This window comes from Phaseolus vulgaris, chromosome 5, assembly GCF_000499845.2.
Source record: "Phaseolus vulgaris cultivar G19833 chromosome 5, P. vulgaris v2.0, whole genome shotgun sequence".
Lineage (NCBI taxonomy): Eukaryota > Viridiplantae > Streptophyta > Magnoliopsida > Fabales > Fabaceae > Phaseolus > Phaseolus vulgaris.
The window spans coordinates 27,342,570-27,359,795 of record NC_023755.2 but is presented as its reverse complement, the minus strand read 5'-3'; the positions used below and the strand labels follow the sequence as shown (position 1 = coordinate 27,359,795).

At 50.8% G+C, this 17,226-nt stretch overlaps 2 protein-coding genes across 2 annotated transcripts; both read right to left on the bottom strand.

Moving 5' to 3' along the window:
- Positions 1 to 3,395: 3,395 nt before the first annotated feature.
- On the bottom strand, positions 3,396 to 4,992 carry LOC137834230 (uncharacterized). Its single transcript, XM_068642292.1, has 2 exons — positions 3,517 to 4,992; positions 3,396 to 3,431 (listed from the first exon to the last, which is right to left on the bottom strand). The coding sequence occupies exons 1-2, from the start codon at positions 4,990 to 4,992 to the stop codon at positions 3,396 to 3,398; spliced, it is 1,512 nt and encodes a 503-aa protein (XP_068498393.1).
- A 996-nt stretch (positions 4,993 to 5,988) lies between these two features.
- LOC137834229 (nucleoporin NUP100/NSP100-like) lies at positions 5,989 to 6,744 on the bottom strand. The gene has a single exon (XM_068642291.1). The coding sequence runs from the start codon at positions 6,742 to 6,744 to the stop codon at positions 5,989 to 5,991; it is 756 nt and encodes a 251-aa protein (XP_068498392.1).
- Positions 6,745 to 17,226: the final 10,482 nt, after the last annotated feature.

The following is a 17,226-nucleotide window of genomic DNA, read 5'->3' as shown; positions in this document are numbered from 1 at the left end:
CCAACCTGAAACTGTCGTGGCTTCACCTTTGAGCTATATTGTCGCTCTACTCTTCTCTTTACTGCTTTGGCCTTTATTCTTGCTTCCTCCCTGGCTTCGTCCAGTAGGTCCAGATTCACCCACCTTTCTTCGTTGGATTCTTCAGCCACGAAATTTTGGAAACGTGGCGAGCTTTCGTGAATCTCAACCGGGATCATCGCATCCGACCCATATACTAAGCTGAAAGGCGTCTCCATGGTGGAAGATTGGGGCGTGGTGTGGTATGCCCATACAATCCTTGGCACTTCCTCCGCCCACGCTCCTTTAGCTTTTTCTAGCCTTCTCTTTAGTCCCCTCAGCAAAACTCTATTTGTTGACTCTACCTGCCCGTTAGTCTGGGGTGTTCGACTGATTCGAACACTTGCTTGATGCCTACCTCTGCGCACAGGTTTCTCAACTGTTGACTGGCGAACTGGGTTCCATTGTCGGATACTAGCCGCTTAGGCACGCCAAAGCGACACACAATGTTCTTTCAAACAAAGTGCTGCACCTTGTGCGCAGTAATCTGGGCCACGGGCTCCGCCTCTATCGACTTGGTGAAGTATTCAATGGCAACAATCAAATACTTCATCTGCCTTATCGCCAATGGGAATGGACCTAGGATGTCGATCCCCCACGTATGGAAAGGCCACGGGCTGTATATGGATCGCAGCTCTTCTGGCGGCGCCTTGTTCCAGTCAGCGTGTTTTTGACATTGCTTGCAACGCTGGGCGTGCCGCACGCAATCCTCTTATACTGTTGGCCGGTAGAAACCTGCGCGTACCACCTTAGAGGCTAAGGACCTTCCCCCTACGTGACTCCCACAAATGCCTTCGTGGAGCTCCGCCATTATTCTGGTGCACTTGTCGCCGCTTACGCATGTTAGGATAGGGTGGGTGAACCCGTGCCTGAACAATACTCCATCCACCAGGGTGTATCTTGCGGCATTCCTCTTAACCTTCTTGCCCTCTTCAGGTTCCGCTGGGAGAACCCCATCTGCCAAATACCGTCTGTATGGCGTCATCCAGGTATATCCTTCGGCTAAAGAACATATCTGCGCGTGCCTTCCTCGTTCGGGCGTGTCCGCGTATGTGCTAATATGGGGCGTCTTCACCGTATCTTGAGTCAAAGAACGATGACTCCTTGGCCTCCCTCTCGCTGTACTAACATGGAGGACATTCACCCTGTTGTCCTCCACGAATTTCCTCGGGGCTTTGAGCGTCTCTTGGATTACTGTCCTCTGCCTGCCCCCCTTGCCTGAGTTGGCCAGCTTGGCCAGCAGGTCAACTCTGGCATTTTGTTCTCGTGGGACATGTATTAGCTCAAGAGCGCTAAACGCTCCCTTCAGCAATTGGACGTATTTCAAATACGCCGCCATCTGTGGGTCTTTTGCTTGGAACTCGCCCGATACTTGTCCCATAATCAGCTGGGAATCGCTTTTCACCAAGAGGTTCTGCGCGCCCATCTCCTTAGCCAGGAGCATCCTTGCAATCAGAGCTTTGTACTCAGCCTGATTATTACTTGCCCTAAAGCCGAAGCGCAGAGCTTGCTCAATCAGCACACCATTGGGTCCCTCCAAGACTATCCCCGCACCACTTCCTTGCTGGTTGGAAGAGCCGTCGACCGAGAGCAACCACTGCGAGGCCGCCTCCACCTCTTGTTCGCCCCCGAGCGAGAGTTCTGCCACAAAATCTGCATATACCTGCCCTTTGATGGATCCTCTAGGCTCATACTGGATATCAAACTCTGACAACTCCACCGCCCAGCGCACCATCCTTCCCGCTACGTCAGGTTTCTGCAATACCTTTTGTATAGGGAGGTTCGTCATCACCACCACTGTAAAGTTGTGGAAGTAATGGCGGAGCCTCCTGGCCGAAAATACCACAGCCAACGTTGCCTTCTCCAGCGCCTGGTATCTAGTCTCCGGGCCTTGTAAATCCTTGCTGACGAAATATATGGGCTTTTGAACTTGGTCCTGTTCCTGGACCAGCACAAAACTAATTGCTCGCTCTGTTATCGCGAAGTATAGCCGGAGGGGCACGCCCGTTACTGGTTTGCAAAGGATCGGTGGCGTCGCCAAATACTCTTTCAACTTGATGAAAGCCGCTTCGCATTCGTTAGTCCATGCAAAGCGACTATTTCTTTTAAGGCACTGGAAATACGGGTGCCCCTTCTCTCCTCCGGCAGAAACAAACCTTGATAGTGCCGCCATTCGCCCCGTCAGCTGCTGCACTTCCTTTACTGATGTCGGACTTCGCATGGCGATGATTGCTGCGCATTTATCGGGGTTCGCCTCTATTCCCCTCTCCGTGAGCATGAAACTTAGGAACTTACCGGCCTCCACCCCGAAGACACACTTCTCGGGGTTCAGCTTGAGGCGGTACTTGGATATGGTGACAAACAACTCCTCTAGGTCCGCCACGTGCCGTATCCTATCCTTCGACGCCACTACCATATCATCCACGTAGGCGTACACATTCCTCCCTAACATGGGCGCTAGGACCTTGTCCATCAGCATTTGGTAGGTGGCGCCTGCGTTTTTTAGCCCAAAAGGCATCACCTTGTAACAGTAACTGCTAGTCTCTGTCATGAACGCAGTTTTACTCTCGTCTCTCGGGTGCATTTTGATCTGGTTGTATCCCGAGAATGCATCCAAAAAGCTAAGTATCTTGCAACCGGAGGCACTGTCCACAAGCGCGTCGATGCTGGGTAGTGGGTACGAGTCCTTCGGGCACGCTTTATTCAAGTCGGTGAAGTCCACGCACATCCTCCACTTCCCATTCGCCTTCTTCACCAGGATGACGTTGGCCAGCCACTCAGGGTATTGAATCTCCCTGATGTGACCAGCACTCAGCAGCTTCTGCGTCTCTTCTCTTATCACGAGTCGCCTCTCTTCATTAAACTTTCTCCTTCTTTGTCGCACGGGGCAGACCGTGGCGTCCATGCTAAGGTGATGGCATAGAAAGTCAGGGTCGATGCCCGACATATCTGAGGCGGACCATGCGAAAGCGTCTAAATGGCGCGCAATGACCTCTGCCACCTCATCCTGCTCTTCTTGGATCAACAAACGCCCCAGCTTGAATGTTTTGCCGCCAATCTGCCTCTCCACCACGTTAGCTCGAACACTATAAACACGCCTCTCTTCGTTTTCAGGCTATTCTCATAACATTTCCGTGCTTCCTCCTGATCCGATTTAATGACAATCACCTTGCCGCTGAGATCCGACAGCTTCATCTTCATATGGCACGTGGAGGCTACTACGTTCAGCCTATTCAACGCCGGTCTGCCCAACAAGATGTTGTAGGCGGAATTGGCGTTTACGACCAAGTACCGGATGCTTTCGGTACGCGAGGCCTCTCCATCTATGACCGTTGTCCTCAACTCCAAGTAGCCTCGGACTTCCACCTGGTTATCTGTAAACCCATATAAGCACCCTGTGTAGGGTCTCAAAAGGTCGGGAGACAACCGCAACTTGTTGAATGTCGACCAGAACATGACATCTGCAGAGCTTCCTTGGTCGACAAGAACCCTGTGCACCTTTCTGCCCGCCGTGACGACTGAAATGACCACGGGGTCGTTGTCGTGCGGCACAACATCTTGCAGATCTGCCCTCGTGCACACGAGGTCCGACTCCCACGGATCACCTGAGATTCTTTCTTCAATTGAGTTGACCCCCCTCGCGTACTTCTTTCGCTGGGAGGCGGTGGGTCCTCCACCGGAAAAGCCACCAGCAATGGTATGGACTTCGCCAAGGACAGGCATCTCGTGCGCTTGCTCCGTCGCTGGCGCTGGCAGGGTCGCGGTCGTGGCGGGCTCTGCGACATAATCCTTCAGAAACCCGCTTCTCACCAACGCATCTAGCTGGTAACCCAGCGACAGGAAGTTATCGATGTGATGACCGAAAGCTTCGTGGAACTCGCACCAAGAGTCCTTTCGAGGCCCTAACACCTTGTCAGTCTTCGCCGGTCGCCTCAAGCTTTTAGCTATATTGGGCACGGCAATCAGGTCCTTCAACTCCACCACAAAGTTGTACCTCGCCGGCCTTGCCCTTTCTCCGGCCGGGCGATCCCCTCCTGCTGGACCCCGGGGCGGGGGTTTTCTGGTCTCATAGGGGCGTCTCCCCTCTGGCTTCTTTCTCCCCGTCGTGGTCTCGTTGACCCTAACGGGTTGAGCCCGCGTCTGCGTTCTCGGGCGTGAGGGTACGACGCTGGTGCGCTTCTCACACACCTCTCCTTCAGAGGCGATATGTTCCACCGCCCGACGCCGTATTTCAGCGAAGGTCCTAGGGAGATTGCAAATAATGGATTCGCAAAAAGGGCCGAGGCATACGCCTTTTCTGAATGCGTACACGATCATGGGCTCCTCTGAAGTACCAACCTTTACTACTTGGGCCCCGAAACGGTTGATGTATTCCTTTAAGGTCTCCCCTTGATACTGTTTTACATCAAACAGGTCGTAGGAAACTGGCGGTGGAGCCTTGTTCGCCAAGTATTGCTCCCTAAACAGCTGCGACAACTGCCAAAAGGAGGTGATATGACCGTTTGGAAGGCTGATGAACCAATCCATTGCCATCCCCATCAACGTGCTCATAAAGAGCTTGCATCTCGCGGCATCGGAGCCGCCTACCAACACCATCTGCGTGTGGAATGCAGTGAGATGCGCCTCGGGGTCCTCCATCCCGGTGAAAATCACCTTGGGTCCTGCGAACGTGTTGGGGATTACCGCATCCAGGATCTCCTGCGAGAAGGGTGTGGAAAACTTCCTTGGTGGGGTGAGACGCTCGGTCTCATCTTGTTCACGTTGCCCTTGGTTATTGTTCAAACCCCGGCGCAACTCTTCATTCACACGATGGAGCTCTTCGTTTCTCGCGCGCGAGTCTGCGAGGTCCGCCTGTATGCGCTTTTGTTCCATCCTCGACTCCGCCATCTCATCTTGCAGCCCCTGCATCATTTCCATGACCTGCTGCATGGACATTTCCTCACTCGCCACGCGTGCGGTACCTTGTCTAGTGGTGGCCCTCATTCTTCACTGTTTCCTCCAACTTCTGCCAACGTTATGGTGGCTCTGATAAATCTTCGTTGCTTGTGATGGGACTGATGTTTTAAATCGGCCCCACGGTGGGCGCCAAATGTTCCGGCCGATTGACCTGGGACGTCTTTGTGCGCAACCTCACCCGTCAGCTAGGGACTCCTTCCCACTGGTTACCTGTTGATTCCTGCAAAGAAGGACAAAAGGGCGCCCTAGCGGCCGTTTGCACTCCGACGCTCAAGTCAGCTAGCAAGAAACACCAAAACTTTACACCTCCGTATCGAAGCACCGTGGATAACACTCTGAAGGTGGTCAAAAGAAACTGTGTCTAGTGTCTATTTTCTCCTCTGGCAAACAACCTCTCTCCCTAGTCCCTTGTGCGTAGCCTCAAGACTCGAGCAAGCAACTAGAGTGTGTTCTGGGAAAGTCTGCCAAAAGTTCCAACTTCGTTTCCAACATTCAAGGCGCTATTTAAACTACTCTAGCATTTAAAGCGTCTTAAAGCGCATTTAATTATAAAACGTTCAGCGCCTTTAAGACGTTTAAACCGCTTGGAGCATTTATAGTACCTTAAACGCTCGAAACGTAAACTTTATTAGATAGCTTTAATTACCTTGTACCTGACAAATTGACGTTTCTATTCTGACTTGGCTGCTATTGCACATGGAGGGCCTCACAGCACCGTGACCCCACTTGGGGGTATTTCCTCATGTGAGTCCTCCTACCTGGGAGTGCATCTGCGCAAGGGGTGACTTTTTGGGCGTCAACTCATGCCCCCAAACCTCTAGTCACTCACTTTGAGAGCGTATCTACCTTCCTCTCGTACCCTGCACCTGGCTGCCCCTGGGCGTGACCCTTCTCATGAGTCGTAACTATCCCAAGGGCGTCTTTGGGGCGGCATGGGCACTTCACGAGTCAGATTGCTCTCCACTGGCGTTATTACTATGGCCTTGAGGCCACCTTTCTCTTCTCTTTATTCCCAACAATAACTCTAATGGTACCATCAGTATTATTGGCATTAATAACGCTGGTGGTACCATCAGCATTATTGCCACCAATAACACTTGATGTACCATCAGGATTATTGTCACCAATAACACTGATGGTACCATCAATATTATTCCCACCAATATCACTGATGGTACCATCAGGATTATTGCCACCAATAACTCTTATGGTACCATCAGGATTATTCCCGCCAATAACACTTATGGGACAATCAATATTAATCCCACCAATAACACTGATGATATCATCAGTATTATTCCCTCCAATAATACTGATGGTACCATCAGTATTATTCCCACCAATAATACTGATGGTACCATATGTATTATTCCCACAAAAAACATTGATGGTATCATCAATATTATTCCCTCCAATAACACTGATGGTACCATCAGTATTATTCCCACCAATAACAGTGATGGTACCATCAGTATTATTGCCGCAAATAACAGTGATGGTACCATCAGTATTATTGCCACCAATAAAATTGATGGTACCGTCAGTATTATTGCCACAAATAACACTGATGGTACAATCAGTATTTTTCCCACCAATAAAACTGATGGTACCATCAATATTATTCCCACCAATAACACTGATGGTACCCTCAGGATTATTCCAACCAATAAAACTGATGGTACTATTAGGATTGCTGGAAGATGGAGAGGATGGACCTCCCAGCAACCCCATTGAGGCTGACCCATAGGCGATCACCTGGGTTCTTGGCCTCGAACATGTAAAGGAAAACATCCACCGAAGTCGGATGCCCCAAGTGCACACAAATGATTTGGTACGCCTTGACGAACGCCCAACTGTTGGGATGAAGCTGGGCGGGGGCTATGTCAAGCTCCGTCAGAAGCTCCCTCTCAAAGCGAGTGAAGGGGAAGCGAAGCTTGACCTTTTTGTACATTGTGGCGTAGACAAAGCAAAAGGGTTCGTCGTCGCTTCCCTGGTTGTCAGTGCAAATGGGTTCTCTGGGAGGGCAAGGGCGAACGGACACCTTGTCGTCGTGTTCTTTGCTGAAAGAAAGGTGAGTTGCATCACCTCTCTTGAGGCGGAGGACATCGACGCCAGTATTGATGGATGAGGTCTCACCCAGCAAAACTGAAGAGGCCCAAGGGTACAGTTGCTTATAGTTTGGGAGGGCGCTCACAACCGTGCTGGTGTGAGGTGGGTTTGGATGCAGTTGGCTGGGTCGAGAAGACGCAGGCCTAACGACGTGGCTCGAAGGGACACTAGGATCCCTTGGTGGGTCGCGGGAGGAGGAAGGGTTGGCCCTACGAGTTTTCGTCGTAGGGTTTCAAGGAGATGGAGAAGGGTTTGGTGTAACTTTGGAGCGAGCCATCAGAAGAGCTGAAAAGAAAATGAAAAGGGAAGATATGAGAGTTTGAAAGCAGAGGGACCCAACAGAAAAGAAGAAGACAGAGAGGACAAGGGGGGCTCGCAGAGAAAGGGCTAGAAACCCTAAGCGCACAAAAAATCGAAGCACAGAAAAACATCCCACAACGTATGCTCCAGACAGTTAATGAATGATGCAAACCGATTAAAATGCACCAAATATCAATGGGAGTGGGACAAAGGTTACCTTTGGATGATCAAAAGAGCGTTTAGTAAAGGATGTTTGAAGGAGTCGAAGCGTTCGCTGAAGCGTTTCGAGAGCTTGGAGTGAGGAAGAAGATAATGAAACAGTGAAGTGACGCGAAGTGTTTAAGAGTTTCGAACGTTGCGAGAAGCGCAAACGGCAACAAATTTTGAGTCCACATGTCGAATGATCGAAGGGGTTGGTGAAATGTCAAATCAGTGAACAGTTTGACTGCCAACGCGCACTCCGAAAATTCAACCTTTTAGTCTTTTCGCTGAACAAGTCGCAGCTCAAGACTGGGGGGCTTGTGTACCGACCAGGTCATCGGGTGTGATGACGTGTCTAGCACGTGACTATGTGGGGCGTGCTCAGCAGAACACGTGGACAAGAGGAAGATGAATAGTTCAGTAGTGAGCATAGTCACCGATTCGTGGAACTGGCGTTCTATAGTAAACACGGTCGGATGTCGCCGGGGTTGTGTGTCATCGACGTAGTAGATAATGGAAGATCAGGTGGTCTGACATCGCCACAAGGAGCACATCGCCGAATTTCCAATAAGCTTAGTTAAAGCTGCTGGAGGCTCAGAAGAGTAAGTTCAAGCGTATGAGTTCACTAAGATGATTGTTGCACTGGCATGGGGCGTGAAGGTCGTGTGGGTTGAAGGGAACAACTTGCCCATCAGCGACAGGATTCCCAGAGTGGACATTCGTTGGTGGCAAGGTTTCCTTAGCTAGAACATGCATGGCGTAGCAATAAGGAGGGTGCCACTTGCGACAAGCGATGTCAGAGAGATGGTGCACTTTGTTGCATCCGATACTCGCCTAGTCAGGTGGTGTTCCAGAGTGTATTACGTGCTAGATTACTCCTTGAATAGGAGACTTAGCCGCGCGACTGGTTACTACACAGAAATAACGCTCAAGTTACCCCAGCTCAGATGACGACACGTGTAGGGTTGGATGCTACCTGTTACCCCAACCCAGATGATGACACGTGTAAGGTTGGATGTAATATAGAAATGACGCTCGAGTTACCCTAGCTCAGAGATGACACGTGTAGGGTTGGGTACTACCTGCTACCCCAGCCCAGATGGTGACACGTGCAGGGTTGGATGCGAGCCACGCGTCCAAAGCATAACTGCCTGGAGAGAGAAAAAACCTAGCTATAAAGGTAAACTTAACAGAATTTGCAGAGGTACGTTTTTCATTACGGCTCATTGTTTTGGGTTGAGTGCACTTTAGTACGGTTCTACAGAGCATAGTTTTCTCTCAGTTTTTGGGTGTTCTTGTCACTGACTTGAGCGTCGGAGCGCCCTACCGGCCGCAGAGGCGCCACCTTGTGTTTTTCAGGTTCTCAGAGAGGCTATATGTGGTGTGGACTTGAGGGGCACGTGGTGTCAAGCTGGTGAGGAAGATCGTGACGAGGCAACACTCTTGCGTTAGGTCAACCGGCAGGATCATCTGGCGCCCACCGTAGGGCCGTATAAAGGGTGATTCCCAACCACAGTTCGAGTTTGTTGAAGTTTTGGTGTTTTCTGTTCGACTGCTTGCTGTCGTGGTCGGTTTTTGAAGTTTTCACCGTTCATTTTGAGTTTCTTTGAGTTGCTGAGTTTGCTGAGAAAGGATGAGGACAACGCGGTCCAGTTTAGTCGCGCCATCAACCGAGGAGGACGCTGTGTCCATGACGCAGGTGATGGAGATGATGAGGATGTTGCAGGAGAATGTAGCTGCATCGCGTTCTGAACAAGAAAGAATGCACGAGGCGCTGGTGGCCTCACAAGCTAGGAATGAAGAGCTCAACAGGATCAACGAAGAGCTGCGTAAAGCTCTTTAGGGACGGGAGGAGCGCGCGATTGGGGACAGATCTGCACCCCCATCCCCACCGCGTAGCTTTCCCATGCCATTTTCTCAAGAGATCATGGACACGGTGGTCCCTACAAATACAGTAGCGGTGAAACCGTCTTTCACCGGGGTGGAGGACCCTGAGGCTCACCTGACGGCGTTTCACACTCAGATGATGCTTTAGGGGTCAGACGCGGTCTACTGCAAGGTGTTCATGAGCACTCTCAGTTGAACAGCGCTAGACTGGTTCGTCAGTTTACCTACTAGCCACATTACCACGTTTCAGCAGCTTTCCAAGATGTTTGTTGAGCAATATATAGTGAACAAGGCACCGCCGTTGGTGTCTTACGATCTGTTCGACGTGAGGCAGTACCAAGGGGAGTCCGTGAAGGATTTCTTGAACAGATTCGGAGGTCAGATAGTCCGCTTGCCAGGCAAAGATGAAGAAATGTTTGTACATGCCTTCAAAAAGGGCGTGTTGCCTGGGCCTTTTAGTGAGTCGCTTATCAGGAGTCACCCCGCCACGTTTGCTGAAATTCGGCGACGTGTCATGGCTCACATCGACGCTGAGAGCGAAGTCTCCGAGAAAAGGGGAAATGTGGCCCCAGCTAAGCCACACGCTCAAACAAGGATCCAGCCGCAGAGGGTGATGGAGGCTGCGGTGGGGAAGAGGGATCAAAGGATGTGTCATCCTTATGACCCAAAGAAGAGTAAGGGGAAGGGGCCGGGGCGGCCCAGGGAGGCTAATCGCCCGCCAAGGTATGAGTTCGTGATGGGGTTGGCTGATCTGATCGCCATCCCAAACATTGTTGCCAGGCTCAAAGTGCCTGAGAAGACGACGAAAAAGGTGTTAGGACCAAAACCAGACGCGTGGTGTGAGTTCCATAAGAGGTTTGGCCACTCTATCAATTCGTGTTTGGCTTTGGGATACCAACTCGCCGAGTTGGTCAAATGTGGGTTCTTGAAGGATTACTTGCTGGAGAAGCAAGCGGGCCAATCATCAGGTTCCCAACCAGCGGGCAATGAGGGACAGCAGCACGAGGAACTCATTCACTGCGAGATCCACACCATAGCTGGTGGATTCTCGGGTGGAGGGTGTACTGCATCGCAGCGCAAGAAGTACGCAAGGTCTGTGATGTCAGTGGAAGTTTTTGAGGATCACTCACCCGACGTGGACATCACATTCACCAAAGGAGACCTTAGGGATGTTGTGCCTCACGACAATGACCCTATTGTGATCTCGCTTGTAACGGCGGGAAGAATTGTCCATCGGGTGCTGGTCGATCAAGGAAGCTCGGCAGATGTGATGTTTTGGCCGACTTTTGAAAAGTTACAATTATCCCCTGACCAGCTGAGGCCATATGGGGGCTGCTTGTATGGTTTTGTTGGTGATCAAGTGGAGTTCAGGGGATATATTGAGTTAAAGACGACGTTCACAGATGGCTTGGCCTCACGCACAGAGAAGATCGGGTATCTTGTCGTGAACGCTCCGTCAGCATACAACATCCTGTTGGGAAGGCCAACACTCAACAGGAGAGGAGCTGTGCCTTCAACAAGGCACATGAAGGTCAAGCTGCCATCTATGGAAGGTCTGATCATCACCATCTGTTCTGACCAAAAGGAGGCGAAGAAGTGCTATGAAAACAGCCTCAAGAACAAGAGATCTGTATGCCATGTAACCACAACGCCACCCCCTGGTGTGGAGCCCGAGCAGGAAAACCGGCGAGTTGTGGATACGGCGTTGGAGGTGGCCGTCGAGGGCTATGTGCCAATGGAGGATATCGAGGCGAGGTCCGAGAGCGCCGCTCGGGTGCAGGAAGAGAGAAACTGCCCAGAGACCGCTAGGGAGTCAGGTATCGCGAGGGCGCTGATCGCCAGCGAGAAGAAGCCTCAGCCGGTGGAGGAGTGGCTTGAGAAGAAGATCAACGACAAGACGTTTAAACTGGGAAAAACCTTAGATAGCGAGACACAAGACCAAATCACCAAGGTGATAAGTAGACACCTGGATGCATTTGCATGGTCTGCTTCAGACATGCCGGGGATTGACCCCGATTTCTTGTGCCATCGTTTAGCAATGGATCCCCAGGTCAGGCCAATCCGCCAGAGAAGGAGAAAGTTCAACGAGGAAAAGAAACAGGCGATTAAGGACGAAACGCAGAAACTCCTTGCAGCAGGCCATATCAGGGAGATCCAATATCCAAAATGGCTCGCCAACGTCGTCCTGGTCAAGAAGAGCAGTGGGAAATGACGGATGTGTGTTGACTTCACAGATCTGAATAAGGCTTGTCCAAAGGATTCTTATCCTTTGCCAAGTATAGACGCCCTGGTAGACAGTGCATCAGGGTGCAAGTTGCTCAGTTTTTTGGATGCCTTCTCAGGATACAACCAAATTAAAATGCACCCCATGGATGAGGAAAAGACTGCTTTCATGATGGAAAGGTCATGCTATTGCTACAAGGTGATGCCTTTCGGGCTGAAGAATGCGGGGGCCACGTACCAGAGGCTAATGGACAAGGTGCTTGCCCCTATGCTCGGGAGGAATGTGTAGGCATATATTGACGACATGGTCGTAACATCCCTGGAAAAGAGCAGACACGTCGCTGATGTGGAGGAGTTGTTCGTTACGATAGCCAGGTACAAGCTGAAACTGAATCCTAAGAAGTGTATTTTCGGGGTGGAGGCAGGGAAATTTCTGGGATTCCTTTTGTCAGAGAGGGGAATTGAGGCAAATCCCGACAAATGTGCCGCCATTCTGGCGATGAGAAGTCCTGCCACTGTGAAGGAGGTGCAGCAGCTCACGGGACGGATGGCCGCTCTGTCCCGATTCGTGTCCGCCAGTGGAGAGAAAGGCCACCCATACTTCCAATGCTTGAAGAGGAATAACAGGTTTGTCTGGACGAAGGAGTGTGAATAAGCTTTTGTGAAGCTCAAAGAATACTTGGCGAGCCCGCCGGTTCTGTGCAAACCTCAAGCGGCAACGCCCCTCAGGTTATATTTTGCCATAACTGAGAGGGCGATAAGTGCGGTGCTCGTCCAGGATCAAGATCAGGTCTAGAAACCCATCTATTTTGTTAGCAAGGTGTTGCAGGGCCCAGAGGTGAGGTATCAAGCCTTAGAGAAGGCGGCGTTGGCGGTTGTATTTTCGGCGAGGAGGCTGCGCCATTTCTTCCAGAGCTTTACAGTTTTGGTAATGACTGACTTACCCATCCAGAAGGTTTTGAAGAAACCGGATGTAGCCGGGAGGATGGTGAAATGGGTGGTGGAGTTGTCGGAATTCGACATCAAGTATGAGCTCCGGGGACCGATTAAGGGGCAAATCTTCGCTGACTTTGTGGTCGAGCTATCTTCCAAAACAATGCAGAACCCCGGGGATGATTTTCGTTGGGTACTCTCGGTGGATGGGTCGTCTAACCAGCTGGGTAGCGGAGCTGGAGTTCTTTTGGAGGGACCCAACGGTGTGTTGATAGAGCAATCTCTGAGGTTCGCCTTTAAAGCAAGCAACAATCAAGCGGAGTATGAGGCTTTGATCGCCGGTATTCTGTTGGCAAAGGAGATGGGAGCAAAAGTGCTAATGGCCAAGAGTGATTCGTTGTTGGTCACTGGGCAGGTAACCAGCGAGTTTCAGGCCAACGATCCGCAGATGGCAGCTTACCTAGAGTACGTGCAAGAGTTAAGGAGGTCCTTTGTTTTGTTTGAAGTGGTGCACGTGCCAAGAGAGCAGAATGCCCGATCTGACTTGCTAGCCAAGCTCGCCAGTTCGGGCAAGGGGGGCAGACAGAGGACCGTTATTCAAGAAACTTTGAAGACACCTCGAGCATTCGTGGCAGATCACCAGGTTCTTCATGTGTGCAAGTCAATGGAGGGAATGGCGAGGAGTCATAGATCCTTGACTCAGTAGACTCTGAGGACGCCGAGAGTTAGGGCACATCCAGCGGGAGCGACGAAGATGACTCAAGTTTGCGCTATCCATGAGCCAGATACATGGATAACGCCCTACCAGCGCTATATGGCGGATGGCGTGCTCCCAATGGACTCGACAGAGGCCAGAAAGATAAAGAAGAACTCCAGCAAGTTCACCCTCATCGACGGCGAGTTGTACAGGTTTGGTTTTACGCACCCTCTTCTAGTATGTGTACACGGGGAGAAGTGCGTGAGAATCATGGCTGAGCTTCACGAGGGGATCTGCGGGAGTCACATCGGGGGTCGAGCATTGGCAACAAGAACCCTCCGTGCAGGTTATTACTGGCCCACGATGAGGGAGGATTGCAAGAGATATGCCCAGCGTTGTAAGCAATGCCAGCAGCAAGTCGATTGGCACAAGGCGCCCCTAGAGGAGCTAAATTCGATTTATAGCCCCTGGCCGTTCCATATGTGGGGAATCGATATTCTGGGACCTTTCCCTTTGGCAATCAGGCAGATGAAGTATTTGGTTGTGGCAATCGAGTACTTCACGAAGTGGATTGAAGCGGAACCAGTAGCCCAGATCACCGCACACAAGATTCAGAGTTTTGTGTGGAAGAATATTGTATGCCGATTTGGCGTGCCCAAGCGTCTGGTATCAGATAATGGGACTCAGTTTACAAGCCATCTGTTGAAGAAGCTGTGTGGGGATGTTGGGATTCAGCAGGTGTTTGCTTTTGTGGAGCACCCACAAACGAACGGGCAAGTGGAGTCAGCCAACCGGGTCTTGTTGAGAGTGTTGAAGAGGAGGTTGGAGAAGGCCAAAGGGTCTCGGGCTGAAGAGGTCCCCCGTATAGTATGGGCGTACCATACCACCGAGAAATCGGGAACCCACGAAACCCCGTTTAGTTTGGTGTATGGGTGTGATGCGATGATTCCAGTTGAAACCCAGGAAAGCTCGCCGAGATTCCAAAACTTCGTGGCGGAAGACTCGAATGAAGAAAGGAGAATGAACTTGGATTTGCTGGATGAGGTCAGGGAGGAAGCACGGGTGAAGGCCGAGGCAGTAAAGAGAAGAGTTGAGCGTAAGTACAACTCCAAAATAAGGCCGAGGCATTTCAGAGATGGTGACCTGGTAATGAGGAAGGCCCACCAGTACGAGATGGAGAACAAATTGTCACCCAAGTGGACATGACCGTTTAGAATAACTGAAGCACTCGGGAACGGCGCCTACCGCTTGGAGACGCTGGAAGGAGGGGCGATTCCTCGCACTTGGAACGCCACCCATCTCAAGTTTTACTACAGTTAAGGCATTGTAAGTAGCGATTAACTCGAACAGTTTAAGATGTATCAGTTTAAACAATTTTTCAAGGGGGCACTCTTTTTTCCCCAAGGAGGGTTTTTAACGAGGCCACCCAATAAAGAAGGTTTTGAAGTTTATTGAAATTTCCCAGTTTATCGAAGAGACTTTACCGCCCTTGTGTAGTTTTAAACAATGGTGAATCCAAATCGCATGCATCCAGTACAAAGTTTTCAAAGTATGAAGTTTTAAACCCTCATCGCTACCTGGTGATCGGTGGTGCAAGTTAAAGTTTTAAGTCCTCATCGCCACATGGCGATTGGAGGCATAGGAATAAAGTTTTTTAAGTCCTCATCGCCACCCGGCGATCGGAGGCACAAGTATAAAACTTTCTGACTGCCATCTGGCGAGAAAGAGATTGAAAAGACCTCCTCGCCTCGAGCGGGTGTAGGCGAGAAAGAGATTGGAAAGATCTCCTCGCCTCGAGCGGGTGTAGGCGAGAAAGAGATTGAAAAGACCTCCTCGCCTCGAGTGGGTGTAGGCGAGAAAGAGATTGAAAAGACCTCATCGCCTCAAGCGAGCGTAGGCGAGAAAGAGATTGAAAAGACCTCCTCGCCTCGAGCAGGTGTAGGCGAGAAAGAGATTGAAAAGACCTCCTCGCCTTGAGCGAGCGCAGGCAAGAAAGAGATAAAAAAGACCTCCTCGCCTCGAGCGAGTGTAGGCGAGAAAAGATTAAAGTCCTCCTCGCCCTGAGCGAGTACAGGCAAGAGCAGATCATAAGACCTCTTTGCGTAAGCAAATGGAGGCAAGTTGAAAGTCCTCAGTGCATCCAGGGGAGGAGGAGATGTAACCCCTGGGCAAGTTGAGGCATCAGGAAAAGTCCTTCTCACCCTCGAGTGAGTTCAGGCAAGATGAAGCTGAAAAGTCAGGGGTGTTAATGATCTTAAGTATGGAAAAGGAGGGTCGGTGAAAACGCCTTTCCCCTTGAGTGAAACATCAATATTGGCCTAGTAAGACCAATTAAAAAAGAGGTTAAAGGGTGGTTGGGGGAGGTTCACGGAGGACACCTCACCACCTAAATCATTGTTCTAAAACTCAGGGAGGTAGAGGAGGATCCGAAAGGTGGCTCTACCCCCAGATGAGGGGACAATGATTTAAGCTATCTCAAGTTAAAGACACGGGGAAGGTAGAGGGAGATCCGAAAGGCAACTCTCATTCCAGATGAGCAAAGATGAAGTCATGAGGTGGCCCCGCAGGGGACGTTTTCAGTTAAAGGAAAATGGCGTCGCAAAAGCCCATGGCTTTGAGATCGAAGTAGAAAGAGGATCACACGGCGAGAGCCAGATGAGCGAAGTTTTGGGCGATAACGTAAAAATACGCTTGTCCTTTGGCAGGTCGGGCGATCGAGATTTCAGATACTAAGATCGACCTACGCCCTTACTGCCAAGTAAGTGATTTCGCGTTAAACGTTATTGCTACAGACTAACCGTTTGTTTAAGTTAAGGTGATTTTCAGAGAATTAAGTACCAATTTGTGCGAAGGGCATTGGGTTGAGTAAAAACCAGCCAGTCATACCAGGTGATCGCACAGCAGATGTACCGACCAGGTCATTAGGCGTGATGACGTGTCTTGCACGTGCTCGAGTGGGGCGTGCTCAATGGAACGCATAGGCTAGAAAAGATGAATGGCTCGGAAGTGGGCATAGTCGCCGATCGGTGGATTGGAGCACGTCGCCTCGGAAGTAGGCATAGTCGCCGATCGGTGGGTTGGCGTTCTCCGATCTCTAGTGTGCGTAAACGACGGTCACCAGAGTTGCGTCGCAGTCGCCGTATGAGAATGCTAGGAGATCGGGTGGTTTACACACCGCCACAAGGAGCATGTCGCCGGGTCTCCCAGCGAACTTAGTTAAGGCTGTCGAAGGCTCAGAAGGGTAATAACAAGCGTGTAAGTTCAGTAAGACGATGGTGGCACCAGCTTGGGGCATGAAAGTCGAGTGGGTTGGGGGAAACACCTTGCTCATCAGCAACAGGATTCCCAGAGTGGACATTTGTTGGTGGCAAGGTTTCCCCAGCTAGAACATGCATGGTGTAGCAGTAAGGAGGGTGCCATTCGCGATGAGCGATATCACAGAGATGATGCACTTTGTTGCATCTGATACTCGCCTTGACGGGTGGTGTTTCACAGCGCATTACGTGCTGGGTTGCTCCTTGAGTTGAGGACTTAGCTGTGCGGCTAGTTACTACACAAAGAATGACGTTTGAGTTGCCCCAGTCCAGATGATGACACGTGTAGGGCTGGGCGCTACCTGCTGTCCCAGCCCAGATGGCGACACGTGCAGGGCTGGACGCGAGCCACGCGTCCAAAAGCATAACGGCCTGGAGAGAGAAGAAACCCAGCTATAAAGGTAACCTTAACAGAATCTGCAGAGGTACGTTTTTCGTTACGGCTGATACTGTGATGAGAATCAAATAAAGGAGGTTTTTATTAATGGAGGAAGAGGACATCCACCCTCACATTTGAAGTTCTTCCTTCTAGTCTTCTCAAAATTAAAA